The sequence below is a fragment of the Artemia sp. Qi Xiang Cuo genome, chromosome 17, assembly GCF_049724085.1.
Source record: "Artemia sp. Qi Xiang Cuo chromosome 17, ASM4972408v1, whole genome shotgun sequence".
Lineage (NCBI taxonomy): Eukaryota > Metazoa > Arthropoda > Branchiopoda > Anostraca > Artemiidae > Artemia > Artemia sp. Qi Xiang Cuo.
Window position 1 is genome coordinate 42,216,339 of NC_142810.1, and position 17,100 is coordinate 42,233,438.

The window sequence follows — 17,100 nt, forward strand, 5'->3', positions numbered from 1 at the left end:
TCTTTTTGGTTGAATTATGTCTGTAAAACCTAAATCAGAGACATGTCTACCTCAAACATTTGGAGGGGGGCAGGTTCTATCAGATGGCTTTTCGTTTTTACTAACGTGAATCCAGATTGTGGTAGGCTTTTCACTACAATTTTTAAAGCTAACTGGGTGGAAAGATTTAACTGTGAAATGAAATTTAAAATAGTCAGGGTTTTTTCATATAACTAAAAAATAAATACTTGCAATTAAAAAGAATGACATGACTTACAGTTTGAATATATTCTCCAGCAGGGTATAAAATATCTTGCAATTCCATATTTCAAGATAGTTTCTGAAAAACAAAAATTATTCTTTTAGATATAAGCTTAATGTCTTTTTTGGTTCCAGGTTACAGTTTTCCATTTCAAATAAGATATATCAACTCAACACTTATAATTGGAATACCACATTACAGCAGGGAGGATTCTACTGATTTTTGGATGAAGGTAGAGACCTCATGGCTTTTGATACAAGACTTGTGTTTAACACCTCTTATTTATGAAGACATAGCACTAAACTTATTACCATAGTTACAACAACTATATTGATTTTTTACTTTAGTATCCAGTGTTTTGTAGTTCAAATGCTGCTCTTCAGATAAAAGTGGACTATTTGTATGTATTTGTATTTTAGTTTCAGTAAAACTAATAGGTGATGTAATGTCATTAAAGTACTAGAACCAAGTAAGAATTTATTTATTTCTTTATATTAGGCTAGTTTAGCCTACCATTTCAAGAAACTCTAAAACTATGACATTATATACAAAATATCTGAAACTAGAGAAAAATTAATAAGAATGTGGACATTCTTCTGAAGAGGAACCTAGGCACACAACCTGCCTCCTTGAGGTATTGTTTCTTGTAGTTATTGAAGTATTGGCTGAGCTATTGGGTCAATGTCTTTATTACCAAGTGTGACTTGATCCTGATCTTAGCAGTGTGCAAAGCAGCCTTTTTTCTACTAAATTTGCATACCATACAGATATGTTAACTTTTCATGGAATGAACAGTGAGTCTAGACTTGATTGAACCTTGCTAAGGTACTCAAAATAAATTTCTGAGAATCATTCTGCTCCTATTTTATCTCTTTACTTGTCAGTGCTTATATCACACAATTTAGATTGTTATATTTTAAACCTATTTAATAGCCAAACCTTTATCATTTTAACTATGGTACTGCCCATGAGGGTTTTGGTCTATTGATCTATCTCCAAAGTGAGCTTATAGGTGAGTTTTACATCTCCTTAAAAAAGATACTTCATTGATTTGTTGAGGGAAGTAGAGAACACAATTTACAAAAGATTGAATTCAGCGCAATTTAATTATTTGAGCATCTTTCCACAAATTATTTAACTTGCATAGAATTCTACTTTTACTGGACGATTTCATCCTTATTTGATGCTTAGAAAATTTGTTATAAACAAACAAATGCATGTCTTTTTTTCCTATGGACAAAATTATGATAAAAAGCATTCTTACTTCTTTTTCTGTTTGGCAACTAATAAATAACATATATTTGATAAAAAGTCTCAAAAGTTAATAAGTTAATTATAGCATTCTCTGTTTTCTTATTGACAGACAAAACTATTTTTGTTTACAAAGTATTATACAGGAATTTGCTATAAAAAGCAGAAAAAGTTACACTTCTGCTTTTCCCCTTTGTAAGGTCAAAATGTATTTCAGGATATATTCTTTTTCTGACATTTTTTTCAGATAAAGCAGTAGCCCTTCTAGTACTCCATGGATACAAGGTCCCTCAATCCAAGGCCATATCCAGGGGGGGGGGGGGGGGGGGGTTACCCGGTTCCACCCCCCCCCCCCCGAAATTTTTACCGAGTCGAAAATAAGTCGAAAATTAGTAAAACCTAGGTAAAAATCAGTAAAATTAGTCGAAAACTGAGTCAAAAATTAGTAAACTCCCCCCGCCCCGAAAAAATCCTGGATCCGCCCTTGCCTCAATCTGTTCTTTTTGTGTCCAGATTGTGGTTAATATGTTTTTATTCTGAAGTTTAATGAATTTAGATACAGATTAAATTAAACAATATACATTTCAGATGACAACTATTTGTTTTACCAGGATATTTATAGGCTAAGGGTTAAGATGCAATAATATTCTTTTCTTAATTGATTATTGTTTGGAAAATTGAAAAATACTGAAATATATTGCTTTGCTTCCTTGCTTGTTTTGCTTATGTGCTTTATTTATAGGTACTGGGGTTTCCTTAAACAACTATATTTAAGCATGAAATCTGATGAGAAAATATGTTACAAGGTGCCAGAAGGAGCAGCACAACTGCCCCACAATTGACTGGTCGTCAGCCAATCACAAAACCTCATGCAAGGAATTTCACCAACATGCTGAACTGATGTTTACAGGAAATTTGTCTAGAAAAAGTGGAAGTGTCAAGTGCTCATACTTGTTGATATGGGTTGGAGAAAAGGGGCGAGATATATTCAGCACATTCCAAAGTGTGGAAATAGAAAAGAATAAAGTGGATGTATACCTAAAGAGATTCAGCAAGCATATTGAACCCCTTTCAAAACCCATATATTTTCTTGATTCATTTTTTCACTGAAAGAATCAGAAAGAAGGAGAGACAATTGAATCATATGTGACAGTACTGAAGTTACAGGCCGATTGAGATTTCAGAGACAGCTCAGATGAAATGGTGAGAGATAGATATGTATTTGATGTACAGAGCAACAGCATAAGAGAAAGACTGTTAAGTGGAGGCAGAACACTTAAACTATCAAAAGCTATTGAAACAAGTCAAGCAATTTAAACAGTGGTGGATATCCATGCACAAATGAAAAACAAACCAATAACCAGTGTTTTAAAGCAAGAAGTAGAAGCCATATGCATACAAAAAGTGTTGCAAGATAATGACATTAAGGTGCTATTTCTGTGAGAATGCATACCCTGATGAACACAAATGCCCTGCAGAAGAAACAATTGGTTTCAAATGGCAGAAGCCAAACCTTTTTAAAAAGGTCTGCAAAAGCATACCTGTCAATGAAATTGAAGGCCTTTCAGATGAAAACAAAGGATATAACCAGTACTTCATTGAATCTATTGACTGTAAAATTGATTCAGAGAAAAATCCAATGATAAAACATAACCTACTTGATACCACCAAGACATAAACTTCAAAATTGATACAGGAGCTGATGCAAACATTCTCCCAGCAAGTGAATTTAGATCATTGAAACCAATGCGTACAATGCTTCCCAGTAAGGACATCCTAACAAGCTATTGCAGATGCAGCCTAAAGGTACTGGAATTGCAGAAATAGTGGTTCAGTATATTTACAAAAAACCACAGGTTCATGCATTTCATGTTGTGGAAACCAACAAAGGTCCAATACTTGGAAGACAAACAAGTGAACAAATGAACTTGATACAATTTGTGCTAAGCCTAACATATGATAAGGGCCTTGTTGGGGTTCCATCCCTGTTTCTTTTCTTTACAGATAAATGACCTATTTCCTTTCTGTAATTATATTTGCCTACAAGATAATTTTAATTATAAGCTGAACTCTGGTTGCTAAGCTAGATTCTTTCGCAATAAGTAAGGTTTGAAGTTAAATTCTATTTTGGTTTTGCAGGTCTGGGCCATTGAAAGACAATTATGCAAAAGTAGAATGGATTTTGGATGGTGATTTAGAAGATTGGCCAGGGCCAAGCAAAGGTCAACCCCTATGCAAAGTTTGCTGTACAGAACCAATATTATTTAGTTAGTCTAAATTCAGACCCCGTTTGGGAAGTCTGTCTTTTCAGAGTTGATATAAGTGTGTGATTTCTTTGGAAGATTACAAGTAAGCTATTTTCTACAGCTTTGTAGACTATCTTTTCCAGGAACCCAGACAGGGTAGGAAAAGAGTTGCGCTAAATACCGTCATCATTGAATCGTCAAGGGGGTTCGTTTACCTTCCAAGGAGAAAGCTAAAGATTTTTAGTGATGACCCGAGTTGGGTGTACCCTTGGCCTTAGAGGTTGGCCCTTTACCATTCGATAACGTTATCATACCCTGGGGCAGGGTATATTGTAAACTGGGTATTAACAAACCCTATATTTACAGAACCGTTGTGGTAAGCGCGAGCATCCCATTATAATATTTGGCGCCACCAGGGGATTTCCCCTCCAGTAAGTGGTGACACCCGTATCTTACCACACGAATACTGGTGGCATAAAGAAAGGTACTATCGGTAAACCTGATAGTAAACTATTTCTACATTTTTGAAGAGACAATTTAATTTGGCCTACAAAGTAGCCTATTGTGATTACATATAGAGAAAAAAAGGAAATTAATTAAAAAGATACAGAATTTCGAAGATCTAAATTGGCTGAGGCTAGTTAAACAATAATAAGAAATAAAATTTAGGAATCAATATATCATGCGACCAATTAACGTGTGAGACAAGGGGGGCTGCGCCCCCCACTTAAAATCGGCAAATTAAAACGTAACAATTTTTTGCGAGAGACCGGAAGTTACGTTGGTGAAAGAATTTTCATTTAGACGGAAGAAATATTTTGACGTTAAGTAAACCTTGAAGTAATGGCGGAAAAACGGAAGATTCACACATGGTCAGAAAAGAGACCAGAACTGAAAGAATTGGATATGAATTAAAAAAAAACAACCGCGGTAAACCAAAAATCGTATTCAGACCCACAATTGTATGCAACTCCTGCTGGAAATGTCCTAAGAAAAACACCATCAGATAGAACCATATTTCACTCAGGGGGTGAAATAGACAATTCTGACACGTGTGAAGGGGGAAACTTCAAAACAAAATCAGAAATAGGGCGACCTCCAATATGAACCGTGAAAGATAGATAAGAAAGACAGAATATCAGAATAGCTATAGAACAAAAAGAAGAGACTGATAGAATAGCCAGAGAACAAAAGGAAGAGGCTGACAGAATAGCCAGGGAACAAAAGGAAGAGGCAAATAGACAGGGTAGAAGAGAACTAATGCAAATAATTGCAGGAGAAAATTCCCAGGAGCCTCAAGGATCGTCCATAGAAAATTTAATGCATGCAGTAAACTTTAAACCAATGAAAGAGAATGAAAATGTACATTTGTACCTCAGAATTAAATGGATGGCCGAGAGAAAGTTGGGTGACAACAATACAGCCCCTCCTTAACTACAAAGCACAAATTGCATATAAAGCATTACCAATGCACTACTCAAAAGATTTTGAAAGGGTAAAACAAGCCATTTTTGAAAAGTTTCAACTATCTCCCGAGCACTTCCAAAGAAAGTTTAGAAGCGAAAGTAAACGAGACAACGAAACTTATAAAGAATTTGGGTACAAATTAAAAGATATGTGTTTAAAATGAATTAGAATTAGGAAACTATAGAATGTTAGAAGACCCAGAGGAGATAAAGGAAAAGTTGACAGAAGTGATAGATAAAACAGTAATGGAAGTTTTTAGAACATACCCACAGAGAACTGAAAATATATTTGAAAGAAAAGAATGCAAAAACAAGCCAATGTCAGAAATTGCAAATAGGTGGACCAGAATAAGAGAGGAAGTTGAGGACACAGACATATTTCAATATAGAGAGTATAACAAATATAGGCACTATAACACAGTGCAAGGAGAATGAACTTCCTATAACTGTGGTACTACAGAGTATTTCGCAAGAAATTTCCCCAGTAAATATGACCAAAAGCCACATGAAACGACAGCCTGGGCCATGACCCATAATAAGGGAAAAAATAATGCATTTCCAGAGTTGCATAAAATATATGGAAAATTGAACGGGGAATTAACTGAAATGGCAATTGATTCTTGCAGTGACCAAACCTATGTGCAAACTGACCTAATTAATAAAACGGATATAGACCATGAAAAGAAGATTACAACATTAAGTTATTATGGAGACAAGCATCCATGCCTGTCTGCTTGGGTTAGAATAGAAATTGCAAAGGTCGACAGTACAATCCAAAGAACAACAATAAAAGTAGGCTTAGTACCTACGCTAACAATGGATGTTTTATTAGGAGGAGACTTTGGGGATATCGGATATCTCCTATCGTTAAAAGGAACTTCTTTAACAGTGTGAAAATTACAAAACTACACTAAGACCAAAAAATATACAACATCGTTGACTATAGGGGGAGGGGGGAGGTAAAACAAATTGGGAGACTGAACCCCCCTGTCACAAAATGAAATGGTTGATACTTGTGTTCAAAATACCGACAATCCACAAAAATGAAATGCGGAAGTAAGAAAACCACATAATACTGAAAATAAGACGCGTGAAAATAATTTTTTGGGGAAATTTCCAGAAAATATAAAACTTGAGAACTCTTTTAACGAATATGAGATGCCGAAAAATATTTTTCAAAATGAAGCACTGATTGTGCCAGAGAAAAATGAGACGAAATTTATTGTATGCGCTTTTCCTCTTAAAGTTCGAAAAATATTAGTACAATATGAAAAACCAAATGTAAGAGTTCAGTTCCCATTTGATGACGAAATATTTGTTTCTGCGGTAAAAGAGAGAAAAAAGATGCAAAAAGGAACTACAGTAAAGAATAGCAGTCAAAGATAGTGGACGCTGGAGTCCCATTCAGATTTAATGATGATTTAATGTGCGCAATTGGAAGGTTTGAGAAAAGGAGAGATGAAAAGTAAAGTGCAAAAAAGAGACAAAAATTTGGAGATTCAGCGTGCAGTGGCGGGAAATAAAAAGTTGGATGGGCTGTGCCTAGCTAACATAAATAAAATGGATAATAGTGTGAAAAATAAAAAGTTGGATGGGCTGTGCCTAGCTAACGTAAATAAAATGGATAATAGGGTGATAAATGAAAAGTTGGATGGGCTGTGCATATCTAACATAAATGGTGGAGGGGACAAGACCCATGGGGAATAAAACAAGATGATTACAAAATAGAGTTGAACAACCTACAACAGGTTGGGGAAAAGTTGGGAGATGTAGATTGTTGGGTTAGATTGGAAAAACTCGGGAAGGAATCTGAGACTAGTCCTATCAACTTTAAATCTGGTCACTTTTGCAGGGGAGGATTCCCTTTGGGGAACAAAAAATGATGGACGATTCGCTCAACGGACAACTGGTTGGCCAGTTGTGACCCTGTTACGAAGATTTTGCCTCTCTGATCCGGAGTCCTTGGGAGATACTCTCTCCCAGTCACTTCATATTCCACCCAAACCCTTGTCCAGTAACCCTATTCATAGTTGTTATTCTTCATGGGAATCGACAATTATTTCCGGCAAACTGTATTCAGTGGGAAATGTATCCAAATTTCATCTTCATTTAGCATCAACGCATATTCTTCATTTGATTATCTCAGGGGAGGGAACCCAGAGTGAACTGATTAGTGATTTGCTCAAACTTTTAGCTGATTTCCCTGTACCCTTATTGTTTTTACAGACCTTTGCATTTTCGGCCTTAGATTATTTGAAATTATGCCAAACGGCAATTTACATTTTAATTGAAATGTGGGGTTGTTTCCACTGATGGAAATTAAGAGGCTAATACTTTAGTATTATATTCACCATAACCAAGAAGTGAAGTTAGGTTAATCTTAACAAAATATACCAAAATATGATGAAAATACATTATTTTAGTAACAAAATTATGGAAAATACAAGAGACAATTATCAAAAGCAGGTTGCCCAGAATACATAGATGTCAGTAAAAATTGCATTGAAGGGAGCTCTGCCTTTTGCTGTCACTTCAAATGATGGTGGGCTGTACCTTGCTGCTGTTTATTCCTCCACTTTGCAAAAGCCTACATTTTCTCTACTTTTTGAGTAAAAGTGCAGGTTCCCGAGTCAACAAAATTGTAATTGTGGTTCATAGTCAAGTGTGTGGCACCTGCTTGCTCTAGCCCAGCTGTGCTGTAGCCTCTCCAATGGAATTGGTGCAAAGACATTATGGGTTGTGCCCTTTGTATATATCAAATATCTAATTAAAATATACCTTCATATGTAGTTTGGTATATTTTATTATGATTAAACTAACTTTACTTCTGGAGTGTTGTTGCTATAATACACTAGTGCCCCCAAATGAAACAGCAATAGATGGCGACTGCATAAACTCTGTTCAAACTTGTTCTAGTACTGGAATCCATAGCACCAGGAATGAGATTGGAATATCAAACATTATGGGAGAGGAAGAAAGGGAAGTACCCCAACACTGATTGGTATTTCCATAGTCAAAATCTTTACTAGGTATCCTTATTAAAGCTTTTATATGGCAATAAATGTAAAGAATAGGCCTAACTAAATCTGACAATACTCCATGGTTCAAAAGCTTATTCATAGTTAGAGGGTTCAATACTGAGTCAAACCCTTTACTAACATCATATGTTCTAAGGTCTAGGATCAAATCATGGGACCAGCATTTCTCCTTCTGGAGAGCTAATATTCAGCAATTTGACCCCATATACTATTTATAGCTATATCAAGGATCATCAGGGAGGGGGTTACATTGTCAGAGTAGCCTAGTCTAGGCATACCCTCATGAATAGGCTATTATATTTTGAAAGACTAGGAAATCAAACAGATATCCACCAAATGGATAATATGGGAGTAAAGTTCATTTGTGATACAAATGGATGTTATATTTATGTTTGGGATGCAATTCTAGGTATATTTGCATATTCGGGGGGTGGGGGTATATATTCTGTAAATATATAGCCTAGGTTCTAAGAAATTCATGAATTTCTTAGAAAAACTGGAAAAACAAGGAAAGAAGTGAAGATAAAGGTTCTTCCCCTGCAAAATACACCTAGTTTAGCTTGTCTGTGAAAAATTGTGAAAACTGTGGCTACAAGTGATTAATTTGATGTGATGATATTGAACTAATAAGAGAAAAATACGTGTATCATGCTGGAATAGTGTGATTCTTATAGACTTAGCTGTTTTTTTTTTCCTAGAATTTATCCTAAGGCTTGGACTTTACACTAACGCTACCTAGCGATGCTGCATTCTCGTGTTCCTGGTTGCGTTCTGTTATCCAAGTTGCGTTCTATTACCTGTTACCTGAGTTGCGTTTTATTTGGTGTTGCCTTGATATCAGTGCCTGAAAGTTGCAGAATGCCACCAAAAAGGCATCAAGAAAGCCCAAAAAAAGGCAAAGACATTTGCGCTGCTTGTGATGAGAGTCTGGATGAAGAATCTAGTGCAATGAACTGTAACATTTGTAAACAATTGCTTTGCTTCAATTGCCTTGAAATTAGCAAACCCGAGTATAATCTTCTGACTAAAATGACAAGGAGATTAGGCTGCGAATGGAAGTGTCCTGTTTGTAAAGGTAACGCCCATAGTGGCGCTAGTGCAGCTGAAATACAAGCCATAGTTAACAAAACGCTTGAACCACTTGAACCTGCAATAACTAATGTACAGGACCTAGATATTAAAATCAAGAATGCAGTTAAACAGTCATTTAGTGAATTCAAAGAAGAGTTCAAGAAAGACATTGATGCCAAGTTCAAGGATGTGGAGACTTGTATTACTTCGCTTGAGTAAGCCCTGGGGGCTGCTAGTAATCCTGATCTGTTACAAAAGCTAATCAGATCTCAATTAGAATCTCTTAAAGATGAAATGAACCAGCAACTTGAGAGCCACGTGAGAAAATTGATCGCTGAAGATAGAGACAAACAAAGACGCAAATTAAATATCCTAGCATTTGGAGTATTGCTGCAACCCAATGATGAGACATTCATTCGTGACTTCTTATGTAACAAATACGGCCTACAACGGATAGCTGTAAAAAATGTTCGCCGCCTCATCAGTCCCAATAACTCCGGGAATGAAAATGATTCGCGTAAGGCAAGCCCTATTATTTTTTTGGTTGATGAATTAAAAATTAAGAAAGTGATCCTGCAAAAGGCATATGAGAGAAAAGGAACAGGCAAAATTCAGTTTAGAAATGATGTTTCAAAAGCCGACTGTATAAAGAGGACAAAGGTGTATGAAGTACTTCATGCGTGACAAGCTAATGGTGAAGAAAACCTAGTCATTTGAGGCAACAGAATTGTTCCAAAAAACGTGCTCACCTCTGCAGCACCAGCTGCAATGGACACGAACTAGATGATTCTCAAAGAAATATAGATAGTAGTGTAAATAGCCCTGTGTCTTCTAATGTTGAAATAAGTACTATTGATGAATCAAGTGAATCTTTTTTGCAGTGCAAGATCAGTAAGCTGTATTCTTTCCGAGCAGACTGTTTTCATGAGTGATGTTTCAAACCACAGCAGCATAGAGTCTGGGGGATGTAATGATCTGGATAATAGCCTGAATAAAAGTTGCATGCATTGGATGAACAATGGTCTGAAAGTTGTCTTCAGTAACATAGATTGTTTAACATCAAAGCTCCATGAGATAAAATATGTTGCTTGGACAGAAAAAGCAGACGTTTTGCTTTCTGCAAGATTAAGCCTAAATGGACCAACACTCCTCTTGGAGATACCCAGATCCAGATACCTGACTATACCCTGGTCACCAACTTATCTAGAGAAGGAGGAAGAGGAATAGCCATGTACATCCGAAGCTCTCTGAAGGTAGGAAGCATAGATATTAATTCAGATTATGAGCCATATATTGAACAAGTGTGGATATCTGTCCTCCTGCCTTGCGGGCCATTTTACATTGGTTGCATGTATAGAAGCCCTAGTTCCCCTAGCCTTGAATCCTCTCTACTTGCTATGAGTACTTCAATTAATATTAAAATGAAGCTACAAGGAAACATAATTATTGTTGGTGATTTCAATCTCCCAAATATTCAATGGGTCAACAGATTCGGTTTTTCTGAAAATAGTTTAATAAGACCATTCCTGGAGTGCCTATTTAATTTGGAGTGACTATTACACGAAATATAAGCAGGCGCGTAACCAGCTGAGAAGTCTCTCCAGAAATACCACCAAGAAGTATGAGGAATCAGTGGCAGCTGCAACAAAAACTAACCCTAAGAAATTTTGGAGGTATGTGTCATCAGGTAAGCCAGGAAGGCATTCTGTCACTCAACTTGTACAAGATGGATCTAAAATCTGCAGCCCAAGGGAGATAGCTAATGCATTAAATAAGCAGTTCATTTCAGTATTCACAGTTGCAGATAATGCCCCACTTCCAGACCCCCCACAGTACAAAATTCAAAAAAGTATGCCACCCATCAATATTACTAAAGTAGATGTAGAGACTTGACTAAAGAAGATTAACCCAAATAAATCAACAGGACCTGACAAAGTGCCCCCTCAGCTCTTAAAGGAGATGTATGCAGTACTATCACATCCTCTCACCCTACTATTCCAAAAGTCCCTAAATACTAAATCTATTCCACAAGGCTGGAAGGAAGCTTACATTACACCTGTTCATAAAGGAAGCAGCAGAGATGAAGCCAGCAACTATCAACCAATTAGTCTCACCTCAGGAGTAGGAAAACTTCTTGAAGGCATAGTTAACTCAGCCATTATTGAACACCTAAATGTGAACAAGCTACTATCTCCTAGCCAACATGGCTTCTGCCCCAGTCAATCAGTTGATACTAACCTCATTGATGCTTATGAGCATGTCACAGAACTTATGGACACGGGATCCCCAGTTGATATGATATTATTAGGCTTAGCAAAAGCATTTGATAAAGTATGTCATAGGAGGCTAAATTCTAAACTCCATGCAATAGGCCTGCGATGCAATTCATAAATTGGACGATGCAATTTCTTACCAAAAGGAAGCAGGTGGTAAGAGTATTTGGGGATGGTGGATCAATTTTCTTCTCAGAATCAGCAGATGTAGAAAGCAGAGTACCCCAAGGCACAGTTTTGGGCCCAACTCTATTCAACATCTATATTAATGATGCATCTTCAATCATAAAAATAAGTCATGCTTATATGCAGTTAATTCCAAAATAGTTAGTCTAACTTGTGATCCCCAAAGTATCAAAGACATACACACAAATCTTAATGCACTCCCAATATGAGAAAAAACATGGCGACATGAATTAAATATCAAAAAATGTAAGGTCATACACTTTGGAGCAAACAACCCTCTCAGCCAGTATTTTATGGAATCCAATGGTGGTTCTGAACAGCCACTTACAACCAGTCACTGCAAAAAAGATCTGGGAGTCTTGGTTGATAACAAGCTCAAATCCAACTTACACACACAGTCTGCAATAGCCAAAGCCAACCAAACTCTTGGTATAACAAAGAGAACATTCTGCAGTAGATCTCCAGCAGTGATTACTAAGCTCCTAAAGGGCCTGATCCAACCAAAATTAGATTGGGATGTCCATTGCCATGCCAGTTAACAAGCTTGACCAATCAATTCTGGAATCAGTGCAGCAGCAAGCAACAAAATGCATAATGGGTTTTCAAAATTTGCCATATTCTACCAGACTCCAGAGGCTCAATATACCATCTCTCACATACCAACGTAAGCGAGGGGATGTATTGATGACATACAAATTGATCTACAACTATGATATCATCCTTGACTTATTCCAGTTAGATAGTTTGTCAAGAACAAGAGGGCACCCCCTAAAGCTCTACTGGAAACTTGCTAATACCAGACTGCAAAACAAATTTTTCTCCAACCGTGTGGTTGACCTATGGAACTCTCTTAGCCAGAATGTAGTCATGTCCCCTAATACTGAAGCCTTCAAGTCAGCTGTTGACAGAGATTGATGCAGCAAGCCATGGCGCACAGTTTGGGATGCACCTGATGAGCTGAGTCACCATCATCATTGACATCATCAGTGTCTACAGGATTTGTCCTTATTGCTGGCAAGTGTGATTTAAGGTAGCCTAATTTAAGGTAAAATTAAAATACTGGTTGGCTAATTTAAAGATTTGTATATATATATACACTGTCAAATTAGCCATCTGGTGGTATCCCAAATCAAACTATTGGCTACTTCTCCTGTTTTATTCTATGGTAAATTTTTCATTAGTCATATTATTGACTTATGTTAAAACTTACCTCTCATTTACATCAGAAATAAAATGTACCTCCACCCCCCTAATGTGCAAATATATAGGCCTACCCTGAATTGGTATATATGGGGGTGGGGGTAAAGTTCATTTCTGACAATAATGATGATTGTATTTGGAAAGATCATAAAAAAAAGGCGTCAAGTGGTATGTTTACTTTATTCATAAGTCAATAATATGACTAACGTAAAATGTACCTATTATATTACTCTCTGTAGAAGAGCTTTTCCCCTAGATTGATACCAAATTCTGAAACTATTAGTCTAAGCTATAAAGTGTAGCCTAGATCTGTCACAAATCAATTTGTTACAGTAGCCAACAGAATATACAGAAATAATTAAACAATATCTATTCTAAATGGCAATTTACTTACAATATCAAGGCTATATATTTTATAATATAATTTCAAAAAGTTATAACGTGATACAAACAAGGTAATGCTAAATTTATAGTCCCCTTTATCAGAACATGAATAAAAATTTTAAATATCTGCCACGACATTGCCGAATTCTTTTTCTCATCATGCTCATTGTGGACCGATAAACCGAAATGCAAGTTGCAGAGCTTTTGCTCAGCGAAAAAGAATCTAACTGGATGGCCCTGTATTATTAGAAATTCTTTTAAATTCGTGCGCTCTCCATTTTGAGATACCAATATATAGAAAACCAAGATTTTTTCTTTTTCCTTTAGTTTTTAGCTAATTTAGTAATAATAAGTAATTTGGGATTCGGCTCACTTAAAGAATTAGCTAATTTGGGATCAATAACTAGCAAAACGATTATGTACAAATAATACGGAAGTTCCATAATCTATTTCACGTCTAGAGCCGTAATTTGTTATTTCATCGGTTACTCCATTCTTGTGCTTTACTTTCCAATATGTTTCATTACAGAATTTTTGTTTGTTTTTATCTTAATTTTAGAATTAAGGATGATTATCAATTTACCTCTTTTAAGTGGCTCAGTTTGTCGCAATGTGGCAAAATATTATGAGTTTTTTAAATAAAAAATAATTATCTTCTTCAAAATTCACCTGCATGACGAAAAGAAGAGTGGAATAAAGTTAAAATCTTGTGTGAAATTCAACTAAATTCTCGAAGAAAAAAATTTGTTTGCGGACCGAATTTAATTGGGCCTTAACTAGATTTAGAAATGAGACACATTACTAAGAGACTTCCGTCACATAAATTATAAATTGTACCACTGAATTTGGACCACCCCTACCTGAGTTTGGAATTGGGACCAAAACAAGATTGGAATTTTGGAGTCTCTGAGATCTTCCTGAAACTTCTTTGTTTCTTTTTCTTGGATTCAGTATACTTTGGACTTTTAGCGAAATTTTTACCAAACCTCAAAGAGTTTGGGAAGCTGTCCCCCTTGAATGCGATGTCCTACCTCCAACACCTTAGCTTGCCGTCACGTGTATCGTGTCTTTAAGATCATTGATAAAATTATGCCCTAATTAAGGCCTCCAACCTATGTTTAATTTAAATGCTATAAGGTATTAGTAAGACATTGCTTTTTTCTCTTCCTCCCGACAAATGGAGTCCTTAGCTTCTTCTGTATTCTAATTTCAACGAAGGACAAAAGCTGTCCAATGACACACTGGATTGAAAGCTATGATACTGTCATAATACTGTCATTACTGTTTTTGTTTTTTTAGTACAAACACAGATATCATGAAACCACAAAAACAAAGGTAAACGAGCGCCACCACTAAATGGAACAACAAGAGATTAAAAAGTCTGAAAAAAGACTCTTGATCCATCAAATTTTTGAATGTTGTTGCTTGTGTCGCGTTTTCCTTGAATTTGTTGTCATTATGTAGTTCGTGACCTCGAAGTTCTATAAGTCTTTAAAAAACACTTCTGTTAATTAAGACTTAAACGATATGTCCCCCGGATTTGAAACAACAGATTTAAAACTAGTTCCTAATAAGAAAATTTGACAGAAGCCAGCGGTGCGCCACCCTTTCCCCTAAAAATCATCTATTCGTCACCAAAAATAAAACCAGAATAGTGACAAGGTCTATTCTAGAGGCCGTACCAAATTAAACAAATTCATATCAGAAGCAATACTATAGCGTTGTCAGTAATAAAGAGCCATAATTCTTCAATGTCTTATTATTTGATTTACTTCCCTAGATGTACTTAATACGGTGGTCATACAAAATTTGAAGGATGCTCATTCGATTTGAAATCGAAAGTTGTAGTTCTCTTTTCAACAGTCGAAATCGATCGAAGTCAAGCCCCCCTGTCCTTTTTCCCAAATACTACTCATCAAAATTTTGAGATAGTCGTTTTGTTCCAAATAGTCCAAATGCCAAATAACTATTCTTCCGGTGTTGAAACCCCAGCCCTCGGGGCAAGGACTGTTAGTTCTGCAAGTTGCTTATTGTTAACATATAAAGTTCTTATGGAAGGGGTGGTCACATAAACTTTAATTGGAAATTAAAAGTTTTAGTGCCCCTGTTGAGAGTCAAAAGGAATCGAAGGGCAACCCCCCTCCTACACACACTTTTTTCCATATACACTAGATACAAATTATGAGGTGGTCATTTTGTTAAGAACAATTAAAAGGTCGATTAACTATGCCTCTAAGGTTGACACACCTCCCAAAGCCTCCAGGCAAGAACTATAAAGCATGTAATTTGCCCATTGTTAACACATAAGATTTTTACAGGAACAGAGGGTATGTTTGATCCTGGGTCACCGAAAAGACTCAGGGTATTAAGTTGAAACTTAAAGGAAATGTTGAGATGATGCCGAAAAAAAATCAAAACAGTCTATGATCCACGCAAGTCTATTGTTAAAAAATGAAGATTGGTGTTATACATCTGTTGCAGTTGATTTGACGGTGATTTTTGGGGCAACCAACAGTGATGATTTTAAACATTGAGGCGTACCAGCACTCAACCATTTACAACTGGTGGATTTCTGCTCACAATCACAAAATTAGTCTACAAGGAAATTGTTGCTCAGTTTAGTTGTTGCTAAGTTTTACTATCACCGAAATTGATAGAGAATAATGACAAACTGTATAAATTCTAAATCCCAAAGAGTGTTTTTTCTCCAAAAGAGCTCTTTACTTTTCTTTGTAAAAACTTACTTGGTGGATTTATTTGTTTTAATTAATTCTAACTAAACTGCTCTCGTGTTTCATGAGTCATTCCTAAATAGTTAGAACAAAAAATCAAACTTTAGAATAAAGAACAGGGTATTGAGGAAGGGGTAATAATTTCATTTCATTTTAAGTTTTAATGTTGTTCCTTACTTTCAGTTGAAAAAACTTTATTTTTCATTTAATAGAAGTAGTGAGGCCATAATACATTCAGTGACATACCTAGGGACTACTCCTTTCTTCCATCGGTTCGACGATGCAAGAAGAAGGTTTAACAGCATATCCCTCTTTTGGCGACCAGGTGCCGCAATTTTGTTTCTATGCAAATTTGGCATAGAAACAAATCCCAGGCGAGATTTGGCATGCCCAGGCAAGATTCCAAAATGTTTTCCTCCTATACATGTCCAAAATTGCCTCCCCAGGTGGTAGAAGCCATATTGTTTTTCCCCTATACATGTCTTATACAAATCATGTTCAAACATGCCCTCCCACCAAGACTCCCCCATATTGCCTTTCTATTAAAAAACCTTAGAGGGCTTTCCAGGTGTCCCCATCGAAGATCCCTGTGTTTTCTGGAAATACAATAAATATTTAGGGTGAGGACAATTTCTCATCAGTCTCAATTAACCTGTTGAAGATGTCATAAGTATCTGAAATAATGGATAATTCCTAAAATGAAGTAAGTGCCTTTCTCTAGTATACCCCACCCCCACCAAAAAAATACTTTCACTTTGCTTTATTTTTACTTGTTTTAAAGCATAAAATACCCTATTTTCACTGTGCAAAAACCCCAGCCCCCTCCATTCATTTGAAAACAATCCTTTCAAAAGAATTATTCTTTTACGGAAAAAAGTGCTTTTCTACACCCTCTTTCTCCCTTGAGGCGTTTAAAGCCTTGGCATAATCAAATGTGTCAAAATCTTTAGTGCTTTGTCTAAACTAACAAAAACATATGTGAATAAGGCTGCTATTCCTGTAACCCTCTCAA

The 17,100-nt window shown here is 36.2% G+C and overlaps 1 protein-coding gene across 2 annotated transcripts in view; it reads right to left on the minus strand.

Moving 5' to 3' along the window:
- Positions 1-13,472, minus strand: part of DCTN5-p25 (Dynactin 5, p25 subunit) — a 35,175-nt gene extending 21,703 nt beyond the window's left edge. The window contains exons 1-2 of one of the 2 annotated variants that reach the window (XM_089103550.1): positions 13,425-13,472; positions 257-319 (exon numbers count right to left, since the gene is read on the minus strand). In XM_089103550.1, coding sequence (XP_088959676.1) covers positions 257-304 — 48 coding nt within the window. In that variant the 5' untranslated portion in view covers positions 305-319; positions 13,425-13,472. Of the gene's footprint in view, positions 1-256; positions 320-13,366 lie in introns of both variants that reach the window. The other variant, XM_089103549.1, reaches the window with a different exon arrangement.
- Between the last annotated feature and the right edge of the window lie 3,628 nt (positions 13,473-17,100).